The 23,842-nt window shown below is 38.9% G+C and overlaps 2 protein-coding genes across 4 annotated transcripts in view; one reads left to right on the top strand and one right to left on the bottom strand.

Annotated features, from left to right (window-relative positions):
* Positions 1-23,842, bottom strand: part of tbc1d31 (TBC1 domain family, member 31) — a 1,102,325-nt gene that overhangs the window by 415,624 nt on the left and 662,859 nt on the right. The gene's annotated exons all lie outside the window — the stretch shown is intronic.
* jarid2a (jumonji, AT rich interactive domain 2a) overlaps positions 1-23,842 on the top strand; it is a 293,969-nt gene that overhangs the window by 178,487 nt on the left and 91,640 nt on the right. For all 3 annotated transcript variants that reach the window (XM_051935491.1, XM_051935492.1, XM_051935493.1), the window contains exon 4: positions 16,275-16,444. In XM_051935491.1, the coding sequence (XP_051791451.1) occupies positions 16,275-16,444 (170 nt within the window). The remainder of the gene's footprint in view (positions 1-16,274; positions 16,445-23,842) is intronic.

The following is a 23,842-nucleotide window of genomic DNA, read 5'->3' on the forward strand; positions in this document are numbered from 1 at the left end:
AAGAAATGAGGCGGCTTTCCTTCTAATCATCATCTGTCAGCCCACTCAGTAGCGTGAGATGCATTGCTGCAGGTATGGTGGACATGCTTTGCGGTTAACTGATTAATGTGGCAGGAATGCAGACCGGGATTATGCCATTTTGCTAGGGAAAAAAAAAAAAAAAAAAGATGTTGGCTAGGTTGCTTATCATGCTGTGCTGAAATGCCTTCCACATTATCTGTTCCAAAAAGGCCTTTTACTTCCCCCTGTGCAAAATAAACTTTCGATTGTGAAGTTCAGGATCTTCATGAACTGCTACAACAATGTTTTTCTTTGATTTCATCTGGAAAGTTTTTTTTCCCCCTTCCCCCCCCCCCCCAGAGTATTTTTTGTAAGACTTTTTAAGGCTTATGGAAGTTGTTTAAATAATACGTAATATTAGTTGCTGTTGGGGTCTAATTTGAGGTGAACAAAGGGGATTATTATGCTCAACTGCTGCTGATTTTGTCTTTTTGTTCATTTCTCCTTGTTGTTTCACTGTTTTTAACATAAAAAGTTGCCTACGCCTCAAATCTCTTTCCTTCACTGACAGTGGACAACAAAGATTCTGCTTCTTGAATACTTTTAGGTGTGTCTTGTCAAACAAAAATCCGCAAGTGATTATACACTTGTGGTGGGCTGGTGCCCTGCCTGGGGTTTGTTCCTGCCTTGTGTCCTGTGTTGGCTGGGATTGGCTCCAGCAGACCCCCATGACCCTGCGTTAGGATATAGCGGGTTGTAGAATGACTGACTGATTATACACTAGTGTTGATTGGCGAAATTTGCCAGTGTTTTTCACAGTGAATATGCCGTGTTTGCCAAATATTTTCCTGGAAATTTTGCTGTGTGCCCAGTTTAGGCAAACATTCTTTTCCAAGTGCCCCATGATGCTTTGTGAGGCCAGTGTGACATCACAGAGCTGTGTAGAAGCCATGTGAACAGCTTTCATACATGCCTACTGTTAGAATGTTACCAATGTGACCATCGCCGGGACGCAAGCACACAAAGGGGAAAAAAAAAGTGCCATTTCAGCAACTAAGATGCACTGAAACTGTCCATCGAAGCACTTGATGGTGCTGTGCAGTATTTTTCCCCCATCTCTAACCGCACTCATTTCTTGAACTCCATTCTTTCAACCTCCAGAGCTATCAATTTGCTGTATGTGGTTTTGTCAGTGAACTTGGTACCAATTCTACAAAGGCTGAGAAACCCTGCCAGATTTCCATCCTACATATGGTAAAAAATAAATAAACTTGCAGTATTAAAAGTACTGCAACGAGAGATATAAACAGATTCTTGTGTTCTGCAGCACTACGTGGCTAATTATTCATGCTGATTAGCCATGTACCCAGCAAGGATTTCAAAACAAGCCTGAAAGGAGCCATTTCCCTTCCCTCATCAGAAGACACAGGACACAGTGTGAAATAATAAAAACTAGATTTACTATTAATTATTATTTACAATGCATTTCTTTCTTCTTGATGGAAGTACGACATGTTGAAGCATCTGCAAAGATACATGGGGGGGGTGGTTACGATCTGAAATTAGCCAGTCCCCTGCCGCCACCGCCGCTTCATTTCATGGTCAATGTGTGCCCTCCAAGACTGTAACTCTGTGAGCGTAGTGATCCATATTTTATTTACTTATTGCTACATCTTTTGTTGTTTGAAGCACAGTGGTACAGTAATTAGCACTGCTACTTCACAGCTCAGATCACATTTCTGGCCACAATAATCAGTCAAAGATAGTTGGTAGACTTAACTGTAGCCCACTGGGATACTTAAAACATCACTGCATCATTATACTCCACTCATAACTAGTCCTGTTCTTCCTTCTCCTTTAACATTAATGCATTTTACGGAGTTCAGCAAAGTTTTCTGACATTTCCATGATTTCGGCAAACTTCTGTGGGATTCGCTCATCACTATTAAACACACCACTAGAAAAGTTTATTTCCTGTTTCTCCAAATACCTACATGATATAGTCAATCTAAAATTATTTTTATGTCTTGAGGAGGTGTTCACTTCTCTCAGGTAAGGGATTCTACATTTTAAGCTGCAGGTAACAGAGAGATATCAAATGAATTGTCTACAAAGAACACAAATGGCCATGCCAGGCATTTAAGATTGGCCTGATGTTAATCCCCCAAAGCCCCCCTTCCTACCCCTGTCTTGTACCTTGAAGCCACCAGCAGTGCTGATAATTGAGCTGCCAATGAAGCTGCCTGCCTCATCTCTGCCACTCGTTAGTGATAAACAATGAAAAACTGCTTGCAGAGGCAATTATACTGCAGCTTAGTTTTATTTAAAATATTTTCAGATTCTTCAGCCAAAATAGCTGGCATATCTGCTTCTGGCTATCAAGCGGCCATACAGTTAAGTCGTGGTGGAATATAAAAGCACCGGAGACTAATGAGTGCCTATCTTTTCAGGAACTGACTACACTTTGGCTGTCCATTTTAAAGGCAACTGCAGCATTTACTATTGTATTATTTTCAGTTTTTGCTAGTGTTTACCAGGTCTTCCAAATACTTTATTATGATTCATGCCGTCTGCTAATTGAGGCAGCTTCAACATTCAGCTCTTGAACCAAAGACTACAGCAAACGTGGTATGCAAGTTTAAGATGATAGATTCATATTTTTATATTTGATTATGGAGAAACATAGTGGGATTCACTCTGGACTACTTTTAGGTCGTAGCATAGGAGAGCTTGAAGACAAAACTGAGTGCCATTCTGCACAATGCTGCATATCCTCTCTCTGACACACTAACATTAAAGACTTTCAGACAACAAACTATTCAGCAGAAGTGTGTCAAGAAACGCGATGGGCATCCTTTATACCAACAGCAATACATCTGCATAGTGCCGGACTGGGACTGCCAAGTCAGAAGTTTTCTTTCTTCTTGGTCATTCTGGTGTGTTTGTGTGTGTGTTTTTATCTATCTATTTATATATCTCTCTATTATAAAAGAAAATCTTGAGACAAGACTATTGCCAAGAGATTTTTTCTAGTCCTCCCCCCTCCTCTCAACAATTTGTGGTTAACGACCCACGCCCACAGTCCTCTTGCCTCGCATTCGTGTGAATGCTTTTGTCAGACACACTTCCTGCACTCTCAGCTCTTGTATGTTTTCCTCACTTTAAGTTCCCGATTAAAGAAGACTTATTATGTCCAAGTCTTCTTGAAGAATTTCATCCGAAGGGTTATCAACAGAAGAAATGAATACACGGGCAATCCTAGCACCAAGAAACGATGAAGTCAATCAGTTACACGGCAAATTGGTTAAATGCGTTTCAATAGACTCTCCTGGAACAGTTGGTGGTGATGGTGCAGAAGATGAAAACATCAACTTACAATATCACGAAGAATATCTACAACTGTTAACACCGTCTGGTCTTCCCCCGGCTGAATTACTGTTGAAAGAAGGACGTATCGTAATGTTATTGCGTAATTGATGTCTGAGTGATGGGCTGTGCAATGGAACAAGATTAGTTGTATTGAAAATTGGTCGAACAATTCTGACATGTAAAATTTTAACAGGCGACAAGAAAGGTAATGTAGTCCATCTTCAGGGGATAACATTCGACACCAAAGGAGATCTTGATATGCCATTTGTATTAAAACGTCCACAGTTTCCCGTGAGAACAGCTTTTGCTATGACAATTAACAAATCACAGGGAGAAACACTCAAAGTCAGTTTATTTATTAGAGAGAAAGAAATGATATTCACTCACGAGCAGTTATACGTGGCATTGTCACGATGAAAGTCCAAACACGGAATCAAAATTCAAAGCGATATTGATGAAAAGTTAATTCCAAAATTGTTTTTTACTGAAGTTTTACAGTAAAATTGTAAGTTTAAAAAGTATTTGCGTGTTCATTTCAAAGGTAAACAGAACGAAAACGTATAATGCAACGAATACCTCTAACGCAACATGAAACAATTTTCTTTCAATTTATTACATTCTACTATTTTTTTTTTTTACTACGGCTACAATCTGTTTAAATTGTACATCCGCTTCCCCATACGTGAGCGGCAGAGTCACAAAGTGGCCAGTGCGTAGCGCCCGCCCAGGGGTTGGCGAGCAGCGGGCAGAGCCCCCTAGTTTATTTAAAGAGCTGAATTAGTGGTGTTTTTTATGCTCCTAAAAGCAGATTGGTATAAATGCATTTTAAGGGAGGACTGTGTGTCTTTCATCCTGAGTCGGTTACTGCCTTTCATCATTTACTGACAGGGCAGTTTCTTTCTCCATCCCCTAAATTCGTTTCTAATTATTCCTCACCGACACAATGACCCTTACATACTTCAAAAATGGAACATTTTACATGAACCAATGTAGAGGATTTTCTGCCAAAACCAGGAGTTTTGAAAGTGGCCCTGATCGATTCTTAGCTTGCTTTACTTTCAAACATGATGATGCCGTTTTGAGACCCTTGCAAAATGAAGAGCACAAGTGCAAAGAAAAGATGGCTTTCTCTGTTAAGTTTATAATGCTTACATTTTGATTCAGACTTCTAAATTTCATTTCCTAAATTTTCCGGCACACAAGTTTGACTTTATTTTGAACATATGGAACAGCTGGAAGTGTTTAGCATGAAGGGAATTACAAACTGCTGATTAGTAGGAGATGGCAGCCTTTCCTTAACCTGCTTAGTTTACCTCTTGCACTCTTCATCGCGGAGCTGCACAGTATCACAAGGATAATTTGAAACATGAGCTCTGCATTTGCAAAGACATGCAAAAATGGTTGACTAGATGGGAAACAAGCCTGCGTGCTTTACATTGCTAAACAACAGCAGGCACTTGCTGCAAACACCCCCTGCTCGAACTTAATTGAGCTGCCTCTGGCTTTACAAGAGGGATATGTAAAACGTACACTTAGAGCAACTTAACACATTTAGTACCTGATGATAACCATAGATTCTGCAACACTGCCTTGGACTGACTAAACCCCCTCTATTTCTACTTTAAATTAGGGTGAGCGACTTTGTTTCAGCACCAGTAGTAGCTGACACCAAAGCTTGATTAGACGAGAGAACATACTGCAGGAAATCACACGTGAAGAGACTTTTCAGTGCATCAGGCTTGTTGGGTTAGCTAATTTGTCTCAATATCTCATCTACATGCTTCTTATGTGCACTGCACCTACCTGTATGGTTACTTAACAGCTATGACAACAATTGGAGATGAGGATACTGTATAGCTATTAAAAGATAAGTTCAGTATTTTTCAAGTCTGTTTATTCACAAACATGCTATATATGCCTCCTATACGCCAACTAGTGGGTCGTAGGTTGCTGTTACCGGTTCACGAGTGGGTCTCCTAATCATTCGGCGGTGCTGCAGGATATGGGTCCCCGTTTCTAAGTGAGCCCATTTCACCAATGGCACCCATGACTGTGCTCATCTCGCCAAGGGGGTGGTTTGCAGTTGCTGCTGGTCGGTCCTCAATGAACTTAAAAAGGTAAAAACTGTAATGTAGGACCATAAAGGTTAAGAATCACCGATGTAACGGAAGGCTTTGTGGGCTGAAGGCAACAAACGATAAAGGACCCTTCAAGAGTCAGAAAACATTTGAGACCTTGTGAAATGATAATGATAAGAGCAAAATATTTATTATTGGGGATGGTTTGGAAATTTATGGAACATTATTGCCTTATTGTTTTCCAGTGGGCTTTGGTCGTAAGTACAAGTCACCTTTACCATTTTGGCCATGAATTGGCACGTGACCTTATTGTTAAAAAGAGAATGCTTATACAATACAATACAATTTATCTTTTGTGTAGCCCAAAATCACACAAGAAGTGCCGCAGTGGGCTTTAACAGGCCCTGCCTTTTGACAGCCCCCCCAGCCTTGACTCTCTAAGAAGACAAAAAAAAAACCCTTATAAGGAAAAAATGGAAGAAACCTCAGGAGAGACGGTTCAAAGAGAGAGACCCCTTTCCAGGTAGGCTGGGCGTGCAGTGGGTGTCGAAGAGAAGTGGGGGGGGGCAATACAATACAATACACAGAACACAAGTAATCCTCAATACAGTATAATAGTAAAATCAAAATATTACAAGTATGGAGCAAAATTAACAGTAGATGATATCACACCAATAGTCCCAATTCTCAAATTTAAATAAAAGTGTTCATTATATCTGTATCTAGAATGTACACTTTTGCAGAGTTTTCCTATTCAAATGTGTGTGTTTAGTTTATTAGGCTTTGACCAGCTATTGGTGGATGTGTGTGCTACAGTGGGTTGTCACCCTGTGTTGATGGGATAGGCTCTGACCCCAGTGTCCTAAATTAAATAAAATAGGCTCATAAAGGGACCTCTTAATGGAAATAGGTGTGCGCAAGTCCGCAGACTGCAGGCTCCACTCTTGGCTGTATTCATTTCATTAAATATGGGCTGTGTAACTAGTGCAGATGAGTTTTCTCAACATGGTGATTGGAACAGGATCCAAGAGGGCAAGTTGCAGGTTTAATTTTAGAAATTAATCTTAAAATGTTCAGATTCGCCAAGACGGTATTCTCCAAGGATCAGGTCTGGGAGCTTACTGCTCAGTTCGCAGTCTCAGAAACCCGAGATTGTTCACGTTGTGTTTAACAGCACTGGTTTGCTTTTTGTGTCAAGTTTCCTTTATTTATTTATTTATTTATTTATTTATTTATTTATTTTATTGCCCTTAATAACTTGCTTATTTGTGCTGTGCTAGCTTTTTATAAGATTTTATAATTCACAGTCCTCCAGTTCTTACAGGTTTTGGTTTAATTTTCTTTATTTGAGCTTCTATAATTTCTCTAAGTGCGTGGTGCTGATGTGTTTTAACCGTGTACTCCAGCAGAGAGCGTTCCTCGGCTAAATGCATGCAGACATCACTGTTAGGCACTCTGTGGTGTTTAAATCGGCAAGACTCACTCCTGCAACAACGAGAGTAATGTGAAATCTTTTTGTTCCAGTGAGCCTCTTTTCAAACTCTTTGTAGTCCACTGGGAAGAGACTGCCTGTTGGCTACCCTCATTAATATGATATCCATCCATCCATTGGATTTGTTGAGGTGTAATTGGATAACCTTATTTGCTTAGCTGCTCCAGCCTGAAGCTGCTAAGATCTAATCTGGAAAGGGCAATGAATTAATTTACACATCTCTCACGGCTTAGTTGTTATTTCTGTTCACACTGTGTTTGTGAACAAAGTGCATTTTTTTTTTTTTTAATAATATATAAATAAATACTATATTTAAAGTGTCTTTATATTCTGTTATAATTGTGTAGTTTATATCCTCGGAATGTTAAAAGCCAAAGGGGGAAACTAAAATGTTATAATAATTTAATGCCTTAAGGTCATAAAAATTGAAAGGCAGATGCTTGGTGTCCTTATTTCTGTACAGATAGTATTATGTGGTGTGTTATTAACCCCTCTCTACAAACACACACACACTCAACACTGCGACCCTGGTCTGGATTAAACTGGTAAGAAAATGACATTACATGCCTTAATAAGAACAAATTAAAGTAAAAATGTAAGTAAGTCTTGTAAAGATTAATGAGAAAAGGCCAATTTTTAAATTTTGTTGCTTTCCTGTAACTAATCCATTAAGTGGTTGATTTAAAATCCACTCAAAATGATGTGCCTTTACAAAAATCCAGAACTTAGTTTCAGTTTTCTGTCACCGGAGGCCTTGAGTTGAAGGAGCTGAATGTTTTGTGGATGAGCCAATATGGACTTACGGTAAGGCCCTCTCACATGACATGACTTTCCCAGTGTTTTAGAAGTAGACACTCACAGACTTCATTTATGTAACCTTAGTGACTCGGACGCATTGTGGCCTGCTGTTGTGATCACCAGTCGTGTAGTCTGACGTAAGAGCGACTCGGTCCTAGCAGTTTAACAGGTTTGAGTTTGTCCTAAGTCATTGATGTGGGCTTTGTGTTTCTGTGAGATTTCACAACTAAAGAGCGCTTAGCCGAAAGTGTGATGCATATAATGCAGCAACGAAGAGTATGGCATGTTGGTGTTTTGGACCTGACAAGCAGAAGATCTGATTTCTTGTGTTTTATGTATATCATGACAAAATGGAAGAAAAAGTCTGTGAGGATGTTGAGACTTTGGCTGTACCCGGATAGTATTCATATAGCACCACCGGCTCTGTCAGACGTCACATTATTAGCTGTCGGGAAAACATTCAAGTGTTTAGGAAATGTGAAACTGTGTGTTTGAGTGTCGTCACAGAGTCGTCCAGTTTGTCACCCCTCTCTTCCTGTAATATGACATCCTTTGACTCAGAGTTCAGCAATCGGCAGTCGTCAAGTTTCCAACTAGAAATCGTGTGAATGTGCCACAAGCTTAAATGGGGATTTGATGAAACCATTTAAATTGCAGGTCAAATAGATGTACTTGATGATTTAAAGAAAGTTCCTCAATGAAGACACAGGATCATGTCTGGGTTAAGAAGAAATTTCACACAAATATCTAAATACAACCTTATCACTGACAATGCAAGGAGTGTGTTGGTTTGGACTGCTGCCTCACAGGTTTAGCTCTCTGAGATTGAATCACACACCAGTGTTCATGAGTGGGTCTCCGTTTGGGTCTGCCAGTCTTGTCTGCCTCATCCCTAAAGGTGGTGGTCATGTGTAGGTATGTTTTGGAGTGGGTGACCCATCCAGGGTTGGTTTCTGCATTACGTCTGAATGTTGGTAAGATAGATCCGCAGAGTTAAATTGCATTAAGATGATGTGAAAATGTCATGGCATCTGTAAGTGCGATGTTAAAAACGCACCTTGAGGACCCTTAACATTTAATTTGACTTTATTTTCAAGGCATTAATTGAGTAAAAATTCATAAGCTTTGTTGTCGGCATCCCTTTACTTTTTAATTTCAGGTTTGGCTCCACACTGCCCTTCCTCAAGCTTAAAGGATCAGTATTTTTTGAGTCTTATGTCATTTCTTCACAATCATGGTATATATGCATTTGTTATGTTAAATTGTGTTCTAAAGTAAAACACTTTCTATAAATTTAAATAAATATCTTACCTAATGTGAATTTCCCCTTGGGATTAATTAGCTATCTCTCTCTCTATCTGCTTTACAAAGAAAGGGAATGGGGCATGGAGGAATAGCTTAAAAGCTTAACAAATATGTTCATTCTTTAAGCCAAGACAGTTGTCAAATGGTTGCTGTGAGAAAGCGCTATATAAATATAAAGAATTATTATTATTAACAGTGCCATATGTTTTTGTACTTACTTGCTGCAAACAAATTTCCCTCTGGGAAAATAAAGTCTACTTTAACCCAACTTCAAGCAATTGAATTTATGGAAAAAAAATTTCAAAATGTGTTAGTGCTTTTAAAATATGAATCGTATAATATGATATAATAGAACAGCCATTTTATATGTACTTCGCCTCGCATTCCAGGATGTCCTTTATCAGAGAAGGAGGCATCTGAGTTCAAGACATTAATTCTGATCATGCAAGGTGAGTACCAGTGGTCAGAAGAGGGGAGAAAAGAGTGTGCTTGGAATTGCTATAACCTTGTCAAGATATCCTTTCAAAACGTATCAAGCCCATTTCCAGCTCAGTGGTGGTCCTTGTGAATGATGCATTCAAGTGGAAGACGCTCCGTTCAGATTTTTGAAAGCGTCAGCAAATGCTGTAAAGCAGTGGAGGCTTGTACATAAATCCCAAGTGTGATTTCAAGCCCCTGTGTCCAACAACTAATTTGTGCTTGTAGTTTTACAATTTTAGAATAATGTGAAGCCTGTAACACCGCTCAATGTGTGGTTTTTTTTTTTTTTTTGGTTTGCCGTTAATTTAAGCCTCCGCGGTCTCCGTAGGCATCTTACCGCTGTGAGCAGGGGTGATGCCCGAGTGCCTGCTGTAACTTCAGAACACTTGTGGCCCATGCACGAAGATCAAACTCTAAAATGACCATATGCTATGATATTAATTTCCTTTAGGATGTTCTAACTGCTGTTAAGTTGAAGGCAGAAGGCGGATGCGTCTAATCCCTTCGATGTGCCGTCATGAGTGTTTGGTGTCCAAGGTGTGTGCTTTAAGTTGCAGTGTCACACACATCAACTGTTCATCTGGTATCAACTCTTGGAGTTAAAAATGGAAACCCTTATACTTTCTGAGTTATTTAGAAGCTTTAATTTTTTTGTAACAGTGTACTCGATGAATTTAAGTTCTTAGTATGTCTGCTTTGAAATGTACCATCTGTTCACTTACAGTATGTTGTAAAAACAAATAAATGAATAAATGCTTGTGGTTTCTCTGCATTTATACAAGTAATACATGAATTTGTACATAAAATATTAGGTGTACATTTTAAAAATATACTGTATATATTTACCGGTATTACATTGAAAACGGTGGGTGAAGATGGGAGATAATGATACTCTGTACTTTACATTTCTTGAATTTTAACCAAAAAAATTGGTATTTTTATGGCTGACTCCAGCTGCCAATTTCTTTTTCAGAAAATTTGCCAATTGGGAATCCATTTGCTCATTGCAGGGTGCGTGCTTTGCAGTTTTAAAGTTGAACATTTCAGGCAGTGAGTGAAACACATTTGTGGGGTTATTTGCACTGATAAAACTGTAAAAGCCACACCTCAGATTTTAAACCCTTCCATATTAGCCCAATGTTGCAATTTTAAGTTGCCCCCATTTGTTTAGCGTGGAGTCAAGATGCACCCCACAATGCACTGACATGCCATTAGGCCTTGTGTTCCTGCCACATGTACTGGTATCCTTCAACTATTTAACATAAAAAACAAAGCTGATCACAATTTTCCATAAATAAGTTAAAACTGACAAAAGTATTTGGCATCCACCATTCTTTATTCCGTAGAGCAGACCCTTTCCCTTTGACTAAGGATTTAAAATAATACTTGAAAGCAATAAACAAATGAAAATGGCATGGACAAAATTATTAGGACACCTAAAGCCTTATTTATATCGACCGCTTTGAGATTGCATTCAATACAAACTGCTTGTGCTGTCAGCAACTAAAATCATTTATTCTTGTGTGCATTGATTGTTTTTCTAGTCAGTAGGTGACGGTGTTTGGTCAGTGGGTTAAACTGCTGAAATTCAGATGTGCAAAACTTGTAGAGACTTACCTAAGAAGACTCGAAGCTGGAATGCTGCTCCTAGAAAGTACTGAATCATGGGTCTGAATACTTCATATGAATGAGAGCTTTTTAATAAATTTGTAAACCTTTCTAAAAATGTTTTCACTTTGTCATTATGTGTTGTTAGATGCAGACTGGTACCCAAGAATGGCAAATTTATTAATTTCAATTTAAATCTACACCACAATGTACAGAAAGTGAAGGTGTCCGAGTACTTTCTGAATCTACTGTACCTGCACATCATGGGATTGCATTTGCTGCTTCTTTGCAGCAAAGTGCCATAATGAGTTAATATTTTGTAGATGGTCAAGATTATCACATCTGGCTAATACTGAAGAAGGTATTTATTCCCAAACAAGACATTTATTTCGTTTAGGATTTGTTACTGGACACAAAGAAAATGTTTCTCCTAACAGCTGTGGCAACGCAATCTGTTTTTAAAGAATGTGAACTACATAATACTGACAGGGTTGCAGAGCCATAAGGATGGATTTACAGGGAATCCAAAACAAGAACAAAATGTTCAAGTGCAAGAACAGAGCAGAAAGTGCTTGGTATTAATTGTAGCAACCTAAGTTACCACCGAGTCCATAGAGAAAGAAAAAAAGGGCTGGCAAATAGAAGGACATTTTCATCAAATCCTTCATTCGGATCATCCAGTCTAGCAATGAAAATGACAGACACAACATGTCCCACCAGGCCTCTCAAGCACCTTCTTTTTACTTTTTGTTACTCAGTCCATTGTTTGAATTTCAGTGTGACAGAATTCTTCATTACTAAATTACTGCATTAATTAAAGTTAGCTGACCTGCACCCTCCATAGATTTCACTGGCTTAGTTTTAAGGTGTTGGGGTCTACTAACAGTACGACAATCTCTCTGTCCCTAAATGCAGACTTAAGCCCTTCATGTTTTCTTTGTTTCTAAATGTGGCTGTTTAATTATGTAGCATCATTAAAAATATACTCAAAATGCAATATGAGTAATTGTGCTGAAGGTTATGTGAAAGTTTAACTTCAAAAGATTTATGTGTGCAAGAAAACCATTTTGTTCACGTAAAAGAACTGCAGCTTTAAATGATAACTTTAATCATGACAGCAAAGTGTTAATTTTTGGAGTATAATTTGGTGGACCAGGAAGCACAAACACCTTTATATTCCTGTTTTAAGACATCAGTGGGCTGTTAAAAAGCCTGAGGGAGTGGGGAAAAAAGAATTTATTACTGACATTATCATGCTCATTCAAACACATCACTGTTAATGTTTCAAAATCTGACAGGTATAGTCTTTGATTGAAAATTTATACTCTACTAGGGGGATCGACCTCTGCTCGCTTCGCTCGCCAGCCACTTAGTGTTTCTGCTGCTCGTGTTGTGAAGAGGGGGCCTGTACGCACCCCAAGGAGACGCATCCGCTCCTCCCAAACCCCTTCTTAAATGATGATACAATGGGAAACAAATAGGTTTTTTTTTTTTGTTTTTTTTTTTACCTCCTCTTTGCTCGATCAGCTGCTGGCATCTTGCACGGTGCTTCGAACATCTAAAAGCCTGTACAGCAGCTGTCCTACTCTTTGTCTTTTATTTCCGGCCCCAGATGTGGTTAAATCTTTTGCCACAAAGTCTCTTCTTGCGGGATGTGACTTCTTGATATTTTTTAGTTTATAATTTAAAAACGGAATAAGAATCTGAAAATCTAACAACATCACATTAAAGTTTAATAAATTCTGTAAAGAATGATAACAAACATATATATGTAGATTTTAAAATAAGCATGATTTAAGGTGTGACACAAAAAGTCACATAAAATCATTGTACTTTTAAGCTTAGGATTTTATACATATAGAGTAGATTTAAATGTCTATGATGAAACATTAAAATGCTTTTATGCTTGTTTTATCCAGGAGTTACTGTAGCTAATTCAATCCCAGATAGGTTAAGCTCATGTTTTAGTGATATCTTGCTTTTGGTGCGGCACCACCTTGTAGTGAATTATTGTTTAAGGTGTGGAGTTTATATAGGAAAAGCCCACTGTGCCTGTCATGTGTTTTACCTCGTAATGATACATTTGTTCATAGTCAGGTGAGCATATAAGCATGTAGCGCTTCTGCCATTCCAACAGATGGTGCAGGCTGTTTGCTGCTGCTTGGTTAGGTTAGGTAGACTTGATTGTACCAAAGGGAAATTTGTTACCTCACTGCAGATTATTCAAGAAACAGCATTAAGGGATTTCTGTAGAGCTTGAAGTAACCAAAGTATCTAGAAAACACAGTTTAATGCTTAAAGGATGTTTATTTAAAGTGGTTGGTTTAAGATTCTGTTCCGTCTTGGCACATTCTTATTAATTATACATAAATGTCTTCTGTATTGGCCTGAATCTGTTCACACTTTTTTGCAAACTACTATATTTACTTAAAAAATTATGCTCCTTTGTATTTATTTTTACTCTCTTAAGCTACCGCACTGATTTCCATTGATTGTCACAAGGCCACAGTCAAAACACTCATCATCACTTATAAATATCAGGAAAGGTTTGAGTTTTAAATTTCCATATCACATGTGTCTCGAGTGTGTGCCTGTTGAAAATCCCGATGGTGACAAGGAACATAGTCTTGGATTCAAAACCAGTCTCTGTGTGCTGTTGGGTGGCAGCACGGACCAACACTACCAGTCCATAATAATGTGAGTGGTTATTCAGGTTAAAGTTTAAATGCTCAAATCCTGAAGAATGTCACTGTCTTCTCCTTCTTTTGCATTGGTTATCTTAAATTTAATCTCCAATCCTGCTGCCAAGTCATCACAATGGAATACATTTGTCACAAGTCCTTTTCATGATTTCAAGAGTTTAAATATCTACAACAAATTAATACTTGTGTAACTTTTCATACATCAGCACTAGGTGAATATTTTTTATTTTTAGTAATTCCTTTAATGTGTATATTGCTGTTTTGTTTCTTTCACCCAAACAGATGAAGTTTCCATTTTTTCCTGCTTTTACAATTCCCAAAAAAAACATCCTAAGAATGAACATATGAACCTGTTGTGATTAAACCTGAGAAGAGTAAGACTATGTTAAGTTAAAAAGAAATTTCAATCCTGAAAAGAAACTTTCACTTGGTAGCCCATATAACACTATTTTGTGTCCCTGTGTCTAGCCCTGGATGAAGGTGCTGGTCCATTGCAGGGCCCACTATACTGTAACACCATTATAGGAAATACATAACTTACGCTAGAAAATATTTTCTCTGCCATTTATTATTCCTATAATTAGACAAGTTGTAAGTCAAAATAACGGCTGTAGTTTATTTTTAAAAGGAGCTGATTCCGGGGTCTTTGGGTATTCAAGTAGACCATAGAGGTGAGATGAGGAGCAGAGCTTACCCGGGGTCATAGGTTTTCTTCCAGGTTTGATGGTTCCTGGTTGCAAAGGACAAACGGGTAACTCGACACCCGGTGCCACCTTGAGCACTGACCCAGTGTGTCCTGGCGAAACAGCCCCTACGAAAGTGGACGATTGGTTGCATGATGGACAGTAGACACAAGTGGCAAAAAGAATGCATCTTTAAGGGAAGCACTTAATTCTTATCTGGGTACCCATAATCCAGTAACCACTTCAATAAAGGATATTGTGAAAGGAATACAGGAATTCTTAAGAGATGAGCCTACAGAAACTAACCTGTTAATATAAATAGAAAAGAAGAGTCTTTGCTCAATTCTATTGAAAATTAAAGGTAACACTTGCTATATTGGCACATTACATTTCAAAAATCCACAAGAACATGTTCAGTTAAACAAAGAGTGCAGCTCAGGGCAGGAATTGCCCCTGATTAATAAACCAGTGTGGTGCAGTGGGTAAGCAGACTCTGAGGTTGTGGGTTCAAATCCGACTACTTGCGTACCCTGAGCAAGTCACTTGCCCTGCCTGTGCTCCAGATGGAAAACGAAAAAGAAAATATAACAAATTGTATCATGAATTTGATAAGTCACTTTGGATAAAGGCGTCAGCCAAATAAGTTAATGTAATGTTATTAAACCCAGGTGCTCGCGGTATGGAAACACTGCATTTAATGTCGGTATATTAAAGTAGTATCAGCCCCCCATATCTGAACATATTCAAATTAGGATCTGGAAACTAAATTATGAAGCTTCTGAACCCTCTGTAGTGTTATCATTCACTGCACCTTGGAAATGATGAAATATCTATTTAATGTATTTAATTTTATACCTGGAAAGCTTAAAAAGCCTTCTGATGTTTAATAACTTAATTTTCACTTTGGTCTTCTGACATATTTGAATCAATCTCTCATATCGGGTGGGCAGCATCAGTCCTGGAGGGCCACGGTGGCTGGAGGTTTTTGTTTCAGTCAAGTTTCTTGAGTCATTTTTGCTGATGAAGCTCTTATTGCTCAAGTGCCATTTTGATGCTTCAATTCAGTTGTCTTGCTTGTTTAGGTTCCCCACCCTTAATTGCTTACTTCAGTCTCAATTAAACACTTTCATTCAGTGTTTTTAATGGTTCCTTATTAGCGGTAAAATGCAAATGACAAAAGAGCCAGCAGTTCTCCTTCTTTGTTGCTTCCTAATTACACCAGTGGCCCACCAGGACCAACACTGCCCACCCCTGCCCTATATAGATGCATTCATTTTGTAATTTGTAAAATCAACACATTTATTCCTCTTACTAGCTGTGCTGCCCATCTAAGATGGGTTGAAATGTAAGTAATCAGCGTAGACCTCAGTGTATTTAGTGTTAACATTTGTACTGCACCATGTATTGGAATGTATTTTATACAGCATGTAGTAATAAAATTTCAACAGATGGCACCTCATAAACATTTGTGAATTAAAATGCATTACTGTAAATGTTTGTGATGCGCCATCTGTTGGAATGATAAATGCAATACGTATGTTTCTGTTATGCCTTTTGGTAGGTGCTATCTGTTGGAATGACCAGTGCACTGCCTTTTATTACTCAAAATGTTTGTGATGCACCATCTGTTGGAATGACCGAGACATCGAGACTGGATGGACACACATCCTTTTATTAAGATGGATGTTTTAAATTTTATACTGGCATGTTAGACAACATTGTATACTTTACAGCTTGTTTTTATTTGTATTTTTTGCAGGCCAAGACTGCAGGCTCAAAGGAAATTTGCACAGTCTCAGCCCAATTCACCCAGCACAACTCCCATTAAGGTGGTGGAGCCAGTGTTGCCTACTCCAGCCTCTCAGATTACTGACCTCTCCAAAAGAAAGCCCAAGACAGAAGATTTCCTGACCTTTCTCTGCCTTCGAGGTAACGGCTTATTAACTTTTGAATCTTGGTGTAGCCAATTCCAAAATGCAGAGAATATTTTAAGTGAAATGTTTGTGACATTCTTGATTAAAGGTTACATGACACAGCACCCCCTTTTAAGGCACTGCATATGGTAGCAGTTGAAATTTCCTTTGTTTGACATTGTGGTGATTGACTTCCCTGAGGATGGTTTGAGACCACTGTGGGCAATGGCAAAATTATACCTGAACTTTGTTTGCATATATCTTATAATGTTTATTCTGTGATTGCTTATTTAATGCCCCCGTCCCATCTGCTTACTCTCAATGATTTGCTGTAAAAATAATTGAAACTTGGTTTCATGGGATTTTAGAGGTAAACGTATCTGGTCATCACATTGGTTAGTGAATCGGAAGCATTCTTAATGGTGTTTAAAAGTAAACACAGTACCATCTTGTTTTCATCATGGGTGCTACAATCTTAAGTTAGGGACATGTTCACAGATTGACTTCAGATAAGTCCATGCTATCCACACCCAACTGCACATTGGGATCTTGACCAGTTCCACCACAGAACTGTCATTTCCTTAGTGTGCACCTTGGCAGCCAACCTCACTTGATCAATGAACACCACCTTCACAGCCGAGAGGGCACAGATGCCTCCACTTCCTTTTGGCAGGTGGGGGAAGCAAATCTCCTCTCTCCCATAACCCAACCCCCCCCACCCCCCAAATTCTCACCACATTCTAAAGGGCCGCCATTGAGAGCAAACTGCAGCATTTCTGGCTGCAAGGTCCTACAACAGATTAGTGTATATCAGCAGAAAAGATCATCCGGACCGTTCCACCTTCCAGCGTTGTATCCGCAAAGCCTGTTTCATTTTGTAGGACCGCTGCCAGCTTTCCCACAGTCTGTTTGTGCCTCTTCAATCTGGCAGAAGGTACCCAGGCATCAAAACAAGCTCTGCCAGGTTCTACAACGGCTTCTGCTCCTTGGCGATCAGATCTCTGAACTTTGTGCTCCTGTCCTTTCCACAGATCTGCTCCTAGTAGTTTGTTCATATGCAGTACCTCATTAGTTGTTGTAAGGGCAGGACGTCTTTTCCTAAGTAATATGTGACAACGTCTTTGTTTTTTTTTACCTCTCGGTGTTTTCTCATATGGCGTATCACTCGCAAAAGCTCCTGTGTTATTGTTTCCTGTGACTCAGCCATTTTTACTTACCTTTACCTACCGTATATACTCCCGTATAAGTCAGGTCTTTAAACCCGAAAAATTGATCATAAAATCAGACCCCGACTTATACACCAAGCCCATTCAAAAATGCCACACGGAATTTTTTTTTTTTTTTTTTTTTTTAACATCTTCTTACCTCCTCCAATCTCACATCAGTTTGTCAGACGCATCAAATTTTGTTGCAGCAGCGCAGTTACCAGTTTCTTTCATCACTACAACGACTTTTAATTTAAAACCAGCTTCATATTTTTTTCTGATCGAACGCTCCATCGTAGATAAGGGATGCTCTTACGATAAAGGTGTATGATATTGTGAGATACAAAAAACACAAAACAATGCAAATGTCACTTCAGAATAGTTTGGGTATTACAGTGTGGTCATGTTGGCACAGTACATAGAAAAGATAAGGCCGTGTGCTCCGTGGTTACTCTCTCAGGTGGGCGTTAGCATATCGTAATCTCTTGCACCAATAGAGTGAGTTTTCCACATTTGACTTATATGACCGACATTATAAAAACCAGAAATTATACGGTAAAATCAAGTCCCAACTTATCTGTGGGAGAACTTAAACGCAAGTATATTCTGTATTTTTAACAATGCATTAACTGTAGATTTCTATGTTTTGTTGACATCCACTTTCTCTTTGGTCCCCTCTTCTCCTCCATTCTGACAGTGATTCTTTTCCCAACATTGCTTATATCTCTTCTCATGACAAGCCCACATATATAAAGTTGTCATGTTAACACGTGACCTAGCACTTTTAACTTTGCACGTTTTGCATGATACCGTCCATCTGATCAATCTCTGTCTGCGGTCAAATCCAAAATGCTGCCAAATTACAGAGATGGATTTATTTTTTTGGTACCAAGTCACCAACTTTCCCCTCCTCTGTTGCGCTCAGAGTGGCCAAGTAAACAACAGATTAACACATTCTGTCATCATCACTGGCAATGGGACCGATTAAGGTGGCCTCTGATAGTTCAGTCTTGCCGTGCGTGGTTCACGTTCAGCAGACTGGAAGCAAAACCCCCTACAGACTCACCCAGTGCCTGTAGGCACAATATGTACACTACTGGTAGAAAATTGCAGCCTTTTGTGATTTAGTAATCACACAGGTTTAAATTGTGACTTTTGGTTTTAATTAATGATGCGGCACTCTATCGGACCAGCCTCCTTCATCCTTCGTGTCTTGTACACTTCCTCGCCTGACACCCTTTTCTCCATTAGATCCCCTTTCACCCAGTTCATCCACTTTCTCTTTGGTCCCCTCTTCTCCTCCATTCTGACAGTGATTCTTTTCCCAACATTGCTTATATCTCTTCTCATGACAAGCCCACAACACTTTAGATTTCTTTCCTGTATTTTCTTTGAGATTTTCCCCAACTTGAAGTGCGCCTCTGATTTTCCTAATTCCTAACCTCAAGTTTTGTTACTCCACACACCCATCTCAAAATCCTTATTTCTATAGCATGCCATTTCCCTTCCTACACCGATTTCTGTAATTTTGTGTTTTTCCCCTCCAGAGTTGAGGAAAATACGTAAACTACTGAGTCTCTCTGTGGATTCATTTCTTCTTATACTTGCCCGTGTCACTGTAGTTTCTCTTGACACTCATTTTACTGGAATGAATAGTAACTTTTTTTTTTAATACAATAGTTTATCTTTCCATGTAATATAGTTGAGTATAGAGCTCTAATTGAGAGGATTAAGCCTACCATAAACTGCGTCAAAGCACCATGATGATTGGTAATGTATTTCCTTTTGTGCCTATATGTTCTTTTCTTGTGTGGCTTTGTGCAGACGCCTCCAACTTTCACATCTGCAGTGCTCTTTTCGCTCAACCACTTTGCTAGACATTCGTCATGTTTTGGTCTGTGGTACTGTTTTTAAATGCTGGAACAAATTTGTCATGTTTTCTTGGCATTTGGTCACAGTGCTGAAACAAGCTCCACAAAATAACTCCATCTGGCCAATGTTTGTTTTGCTGGAAATTCTCAATAAGTAATATTTTCTTCCTGTTAAGAAAATCTTACCTTCATCTACTTCTCCATTACTTTCCCCATCTAATGCAGTCCCTAATACAGGTGTGATTGTTACTTGCTGTTGTAGATGTTGAACAACTCTGGTGAGAACAGGCCATTCAGCCTTGCAAAGCTTGACAGTCCTTTTTGACTAATTTCCCTAAAATTTACTTTTCAAGCCAGCTGTATTTTGTTTTTTACCACAGTACTTGGTAACTTATTCCATGTGTTTATTGTTATCTGCGTGAAGAAAAATTTTTTAACGCTTATGTACAATTAACCTTTAACAAGTTTCTTTCTGTATCGCCCGCGTTCACGTTGAACTCATTTTTAAATAACAACTTGAATCCACTGTACTAAATCCCTTTGTGATTTTAAACATGTCAATCCTGTCACCCTTTAATTTCCACTCTTTCCTCATAGATCATACCTTGCAGTCCTGATATCTGCCTAGTTGCTCTTTTTCTGGACTTTCTTTAGTGCTGCTATGTCTTTTTTGTAGCACTGAGACCACAACTGCACACAGTATTCGGATAAGGCCTCAGTGATATAGTTTAAGTGTGACCTTTCTTGACTTGTACTCCACACATTGGGGGTGATACTGTATAAAATGGGGCTCTGTAGTGTGTATTCCAAATTTCTGTTTGAATCTCAAAATATGCCTTTGTTTCTGTAATTATGGCATTGTATACCCCCATTTAATGGACTTGTATCTTCCATGTCTCCTATTTGAATGTTTTTTTTCTTTTCTGTCAGTAACACAGTGGTTATTACTGCCAAGTACAGGTTTTTCTTTTCTCAAGTATGGGCCTGAACTGAACTTTATTGTAGGATTTGAGAAACTTGCTGGGTTTGTTATTAAGTTTGGTCTGCTCCTGCATCTTAATATTAAGATTAGCACACATATATACACACACACATAGATATCCTATCATGACAAAGTGTCAATTGCCTGTCACCCTGCAATATTCCACAAAGGATTTCCTTCACACACATGCACATAGAGATCCTAGGCAGACAAAGTCTTGAGTGGTGCCATTTGCCAGTCACTCTGTAATATTGTGCGTAGGATTCTTGTTGGGACTCACTATCACTGCAGTTAACAAACATGCGGCTGCCATCTCTACACACACAAAGCTTAGCTCTTTTGGTTATATACCACTTACCAACCAAGCAATGTCTGTCTTATACTACAGTTGTTCTGATTATTGAGACGTGACCTCAATAGCCTCGATAAACCCTGTGAGCAAGAAAGAAGCAATCTTTCCCACACTTGGGGTCCTTTTATCATTTCACTCACTCTAGAGAAAAGAATATAGAAATGTAAAAGCAACGTGGCCTTTGTTAACATATAACAATACCAGGTTGAAGAAAATAAAATAGATAGCAAAGTCAACATATAAACAGTCTTAGAAAAGCTTGCTGAAAATCAGAAATGGTGAGGAGTGGATGTTGTCCTGGGCAGCTTTTGATTTAGCAGTTGGTGTTATTCATTAGTTTCGATCTCCAACATCCAGGTGAAATAAGTCACACATGTCTTGATCTCTGACGTTGCTGTCTCAGTAGTTCTGTCATTGCCGCCTTTTGGTGCCTTGGATGAGCCATTTATGTCAAAATGCACACATGGGGATCTGGGACACGTGCCATTATACATATTTGATTGGCTGTCTTGTCCTTGTGTTGAGCGACTGATCGGAGTGTTTCATCTTTTAAGCACCTCCGTGTGTCTTCCTTTCTCAAGCTATAAACTAATTCTGTACCTTCTAGTCTTGTGGTATCCATCCATTCCCAGGTTATAAACAAACTGAAACAGACTCTGTGGCTCTGTGGTGTGTCTTTTCTCTCCACCATTAAGTTGTAAACCAATTAACACAGATGGACTGAGGTTATAATTTACTAGCACAATACAGGAAGAATGTATATATCGGAGATTTTTCAATGTGAATTGTCTCTGTAGTTAAATTGCATTCGAGTCCTGTAAATTCAGTTCATCCTGGTTTGTTTGACTAAAATAATTAAAACAATATAAGCAGTCTGCAGTTGATAAATGTCCATTTTCCACTCCAGGACTGCTGAGCTGTTGCTCCTTTGGTTTGCTAAGGTTTGGATTGTTAATGTTAAATCACCATTGATATAATATGGGGGAGCGTTTTGGAAGCCAGGTGTCAAACCCACTTGTTTGGCCTTTACGGTTCTTCTATTTACTAAAAAACATTTGCTGCGAGATATTTTCAGACAGTTTTTTTTCAGGGAAGGATAACTTTGAGAAGATTCAATTGGTTGTTAAATTTTTAAATTTACAAGTTTCATGGCAAATGGTCAGACTGTAAACTGACAGACTGTAAGATATTCTTACCGTCATTGTATTTTTAGTACGTTTGCCTTTACATGTCATTTAATAAAATCTCTCTGTCCACACTAAAACAACCGAAAATGCAAATAACATAGACATTGGCCTACACTGGGCCTGCGTGCATTGGCAGAAAAATCCATCAAGAGAGGGAAACACCAGTGGCCCAGAGGATTTATTGCAAAACTATAGCAAATGGTAAATTATTTCCCATTTGCACTTGGCATTTGAACTATACAAAATGCAATTGCATTGTCTATGAGTAAGCAACCCAACAAGCGCCATGGAAAGCAGCTCCACTATATCTGCTGTGTGGCGAATAGCATTGTCTTCTGTGAAAGGCGACCAATCAGGGAATGAAAAGTTCTAATGAGCAAGATGCAGTCAGGGAAGGGTTACATAATAAGCACAAACTTACCAGAGCACAACTAGAATCTGCGTTTTTAAAAACATTTACATTTTCACCCATCCCAATTGGAACACTGAGCCGGGGTTTTCAGAAGTGTACGCCTCTGGAGAGTGTTTTGAAAAGTCTCCATTTTCCTGGGTTAAAAGTAATGGAACCGTGTAGAGGAAAGGTGAATAAGGAGACTAATGTCTACATGTATAAACATTAAAGTGTAGTAGTGTGGGAGTAGCCTTAGTCTAAGAAAGTGGGCTGCTTGTTAATGTAATGTACATTTGCGTTTACCATTCAGAAAAGGAAAGTAGGACTTTTGTAAATTGTAGCATTTTCTCCTTTCTGCTGATTGTGGAGTTTCATCCTTGGGGAATTCAGGTTATGCTCATGTTTCATATTTCCTTTCATTACATTCAAACTATTTTAGGAGATTCCCCAGTAGAGAGTAGAATTATTATTGCATGATCAGCTGTTCCCTTTAATGGAGTTTGCTAGCCAAGGTCAGGCTGCTTGACTTTTTGTATGAAGTATCAAGCAGAGATGACTGCTGGGTGTGACTGCTGATCTCCGGTGAGGTAATACAAGAGAGTGGCCGCATCTCTGGCAGTATGAAGACTAGGCCAGTGTTTTATGTGATTTACATTTATTTATTTGGTTGACACTTTTATCTAAGGTGACTTGAACCATTTATGACACCATTGGTTCCATTTCTTTTGGTTTTCCGATTGGAGCGCAGGCAGGTCATATGCCTTGCTCAGGGTCACACAGTGGTGTCAGTAGCGGGATTTAAACCCACAGCCTCAGGGTATGAAGTCCAAAGCCTTAACCACTATGCCAGTTTTATGTCATTCTTTACAGCTTTCAAAGAATGACTTTTGTTTTTTTTTTTTTTTACTCTTAAATTGAAATGTTTTCTTTTTCTCCTGATGTCATTTCTTTATACAGGGAGGAGCAAAAATGGAATCCTTTTCAATTTAGACACTGTTGTGTGGGTGTCTGCGGTCAGGCTTATTTAAAAATATTACAGGTTTTCATCTTCCTCTAAAAAAAGGAAAAAACAAGAAGCACTATTCAATTTATATGGGATAAATTTAAATGTAAGAGGAAAAAGCATTGTAATTTCCTGTTTTGACCCGTTTGTTTCAGAATGTTGTTTTATTTTGTATAATTAAGGTATAGTATCAATTTCTATGCACATATCCATTCATTATCCAACCCGCTATATCCTAACTACAGGGTAACGGGGGTCTGCTGGAGCCAATCCCAGCCAACACAGGGCACAAGGCAGGAAATAAACCCCGGGCAGGGTGCCAGCCCACCACAGTAACATCACATATGACAGTCTGAAACTTGCTTAATCCACATCACAGTCTCCGGGGGGCTGTAGCCTATTACAGTGGGATTGTGTCAGGGC

Source organism: Erpetoichthys calabaricus, chromosome 13 (assembly GCF_900747795.2).
Source record: "Erpetoichthys calabaricus chromosome 13, fErpCal1.3, whole genome shotgun sequence".
Taxonomy (NCBI): domain Eukaryota; kingdom Metazoa; phylum Chordata; class Cladistia; order Polypteriformes; family Polypteridae; genus Erpetoichthys; species Erpetoichthys calabaricus.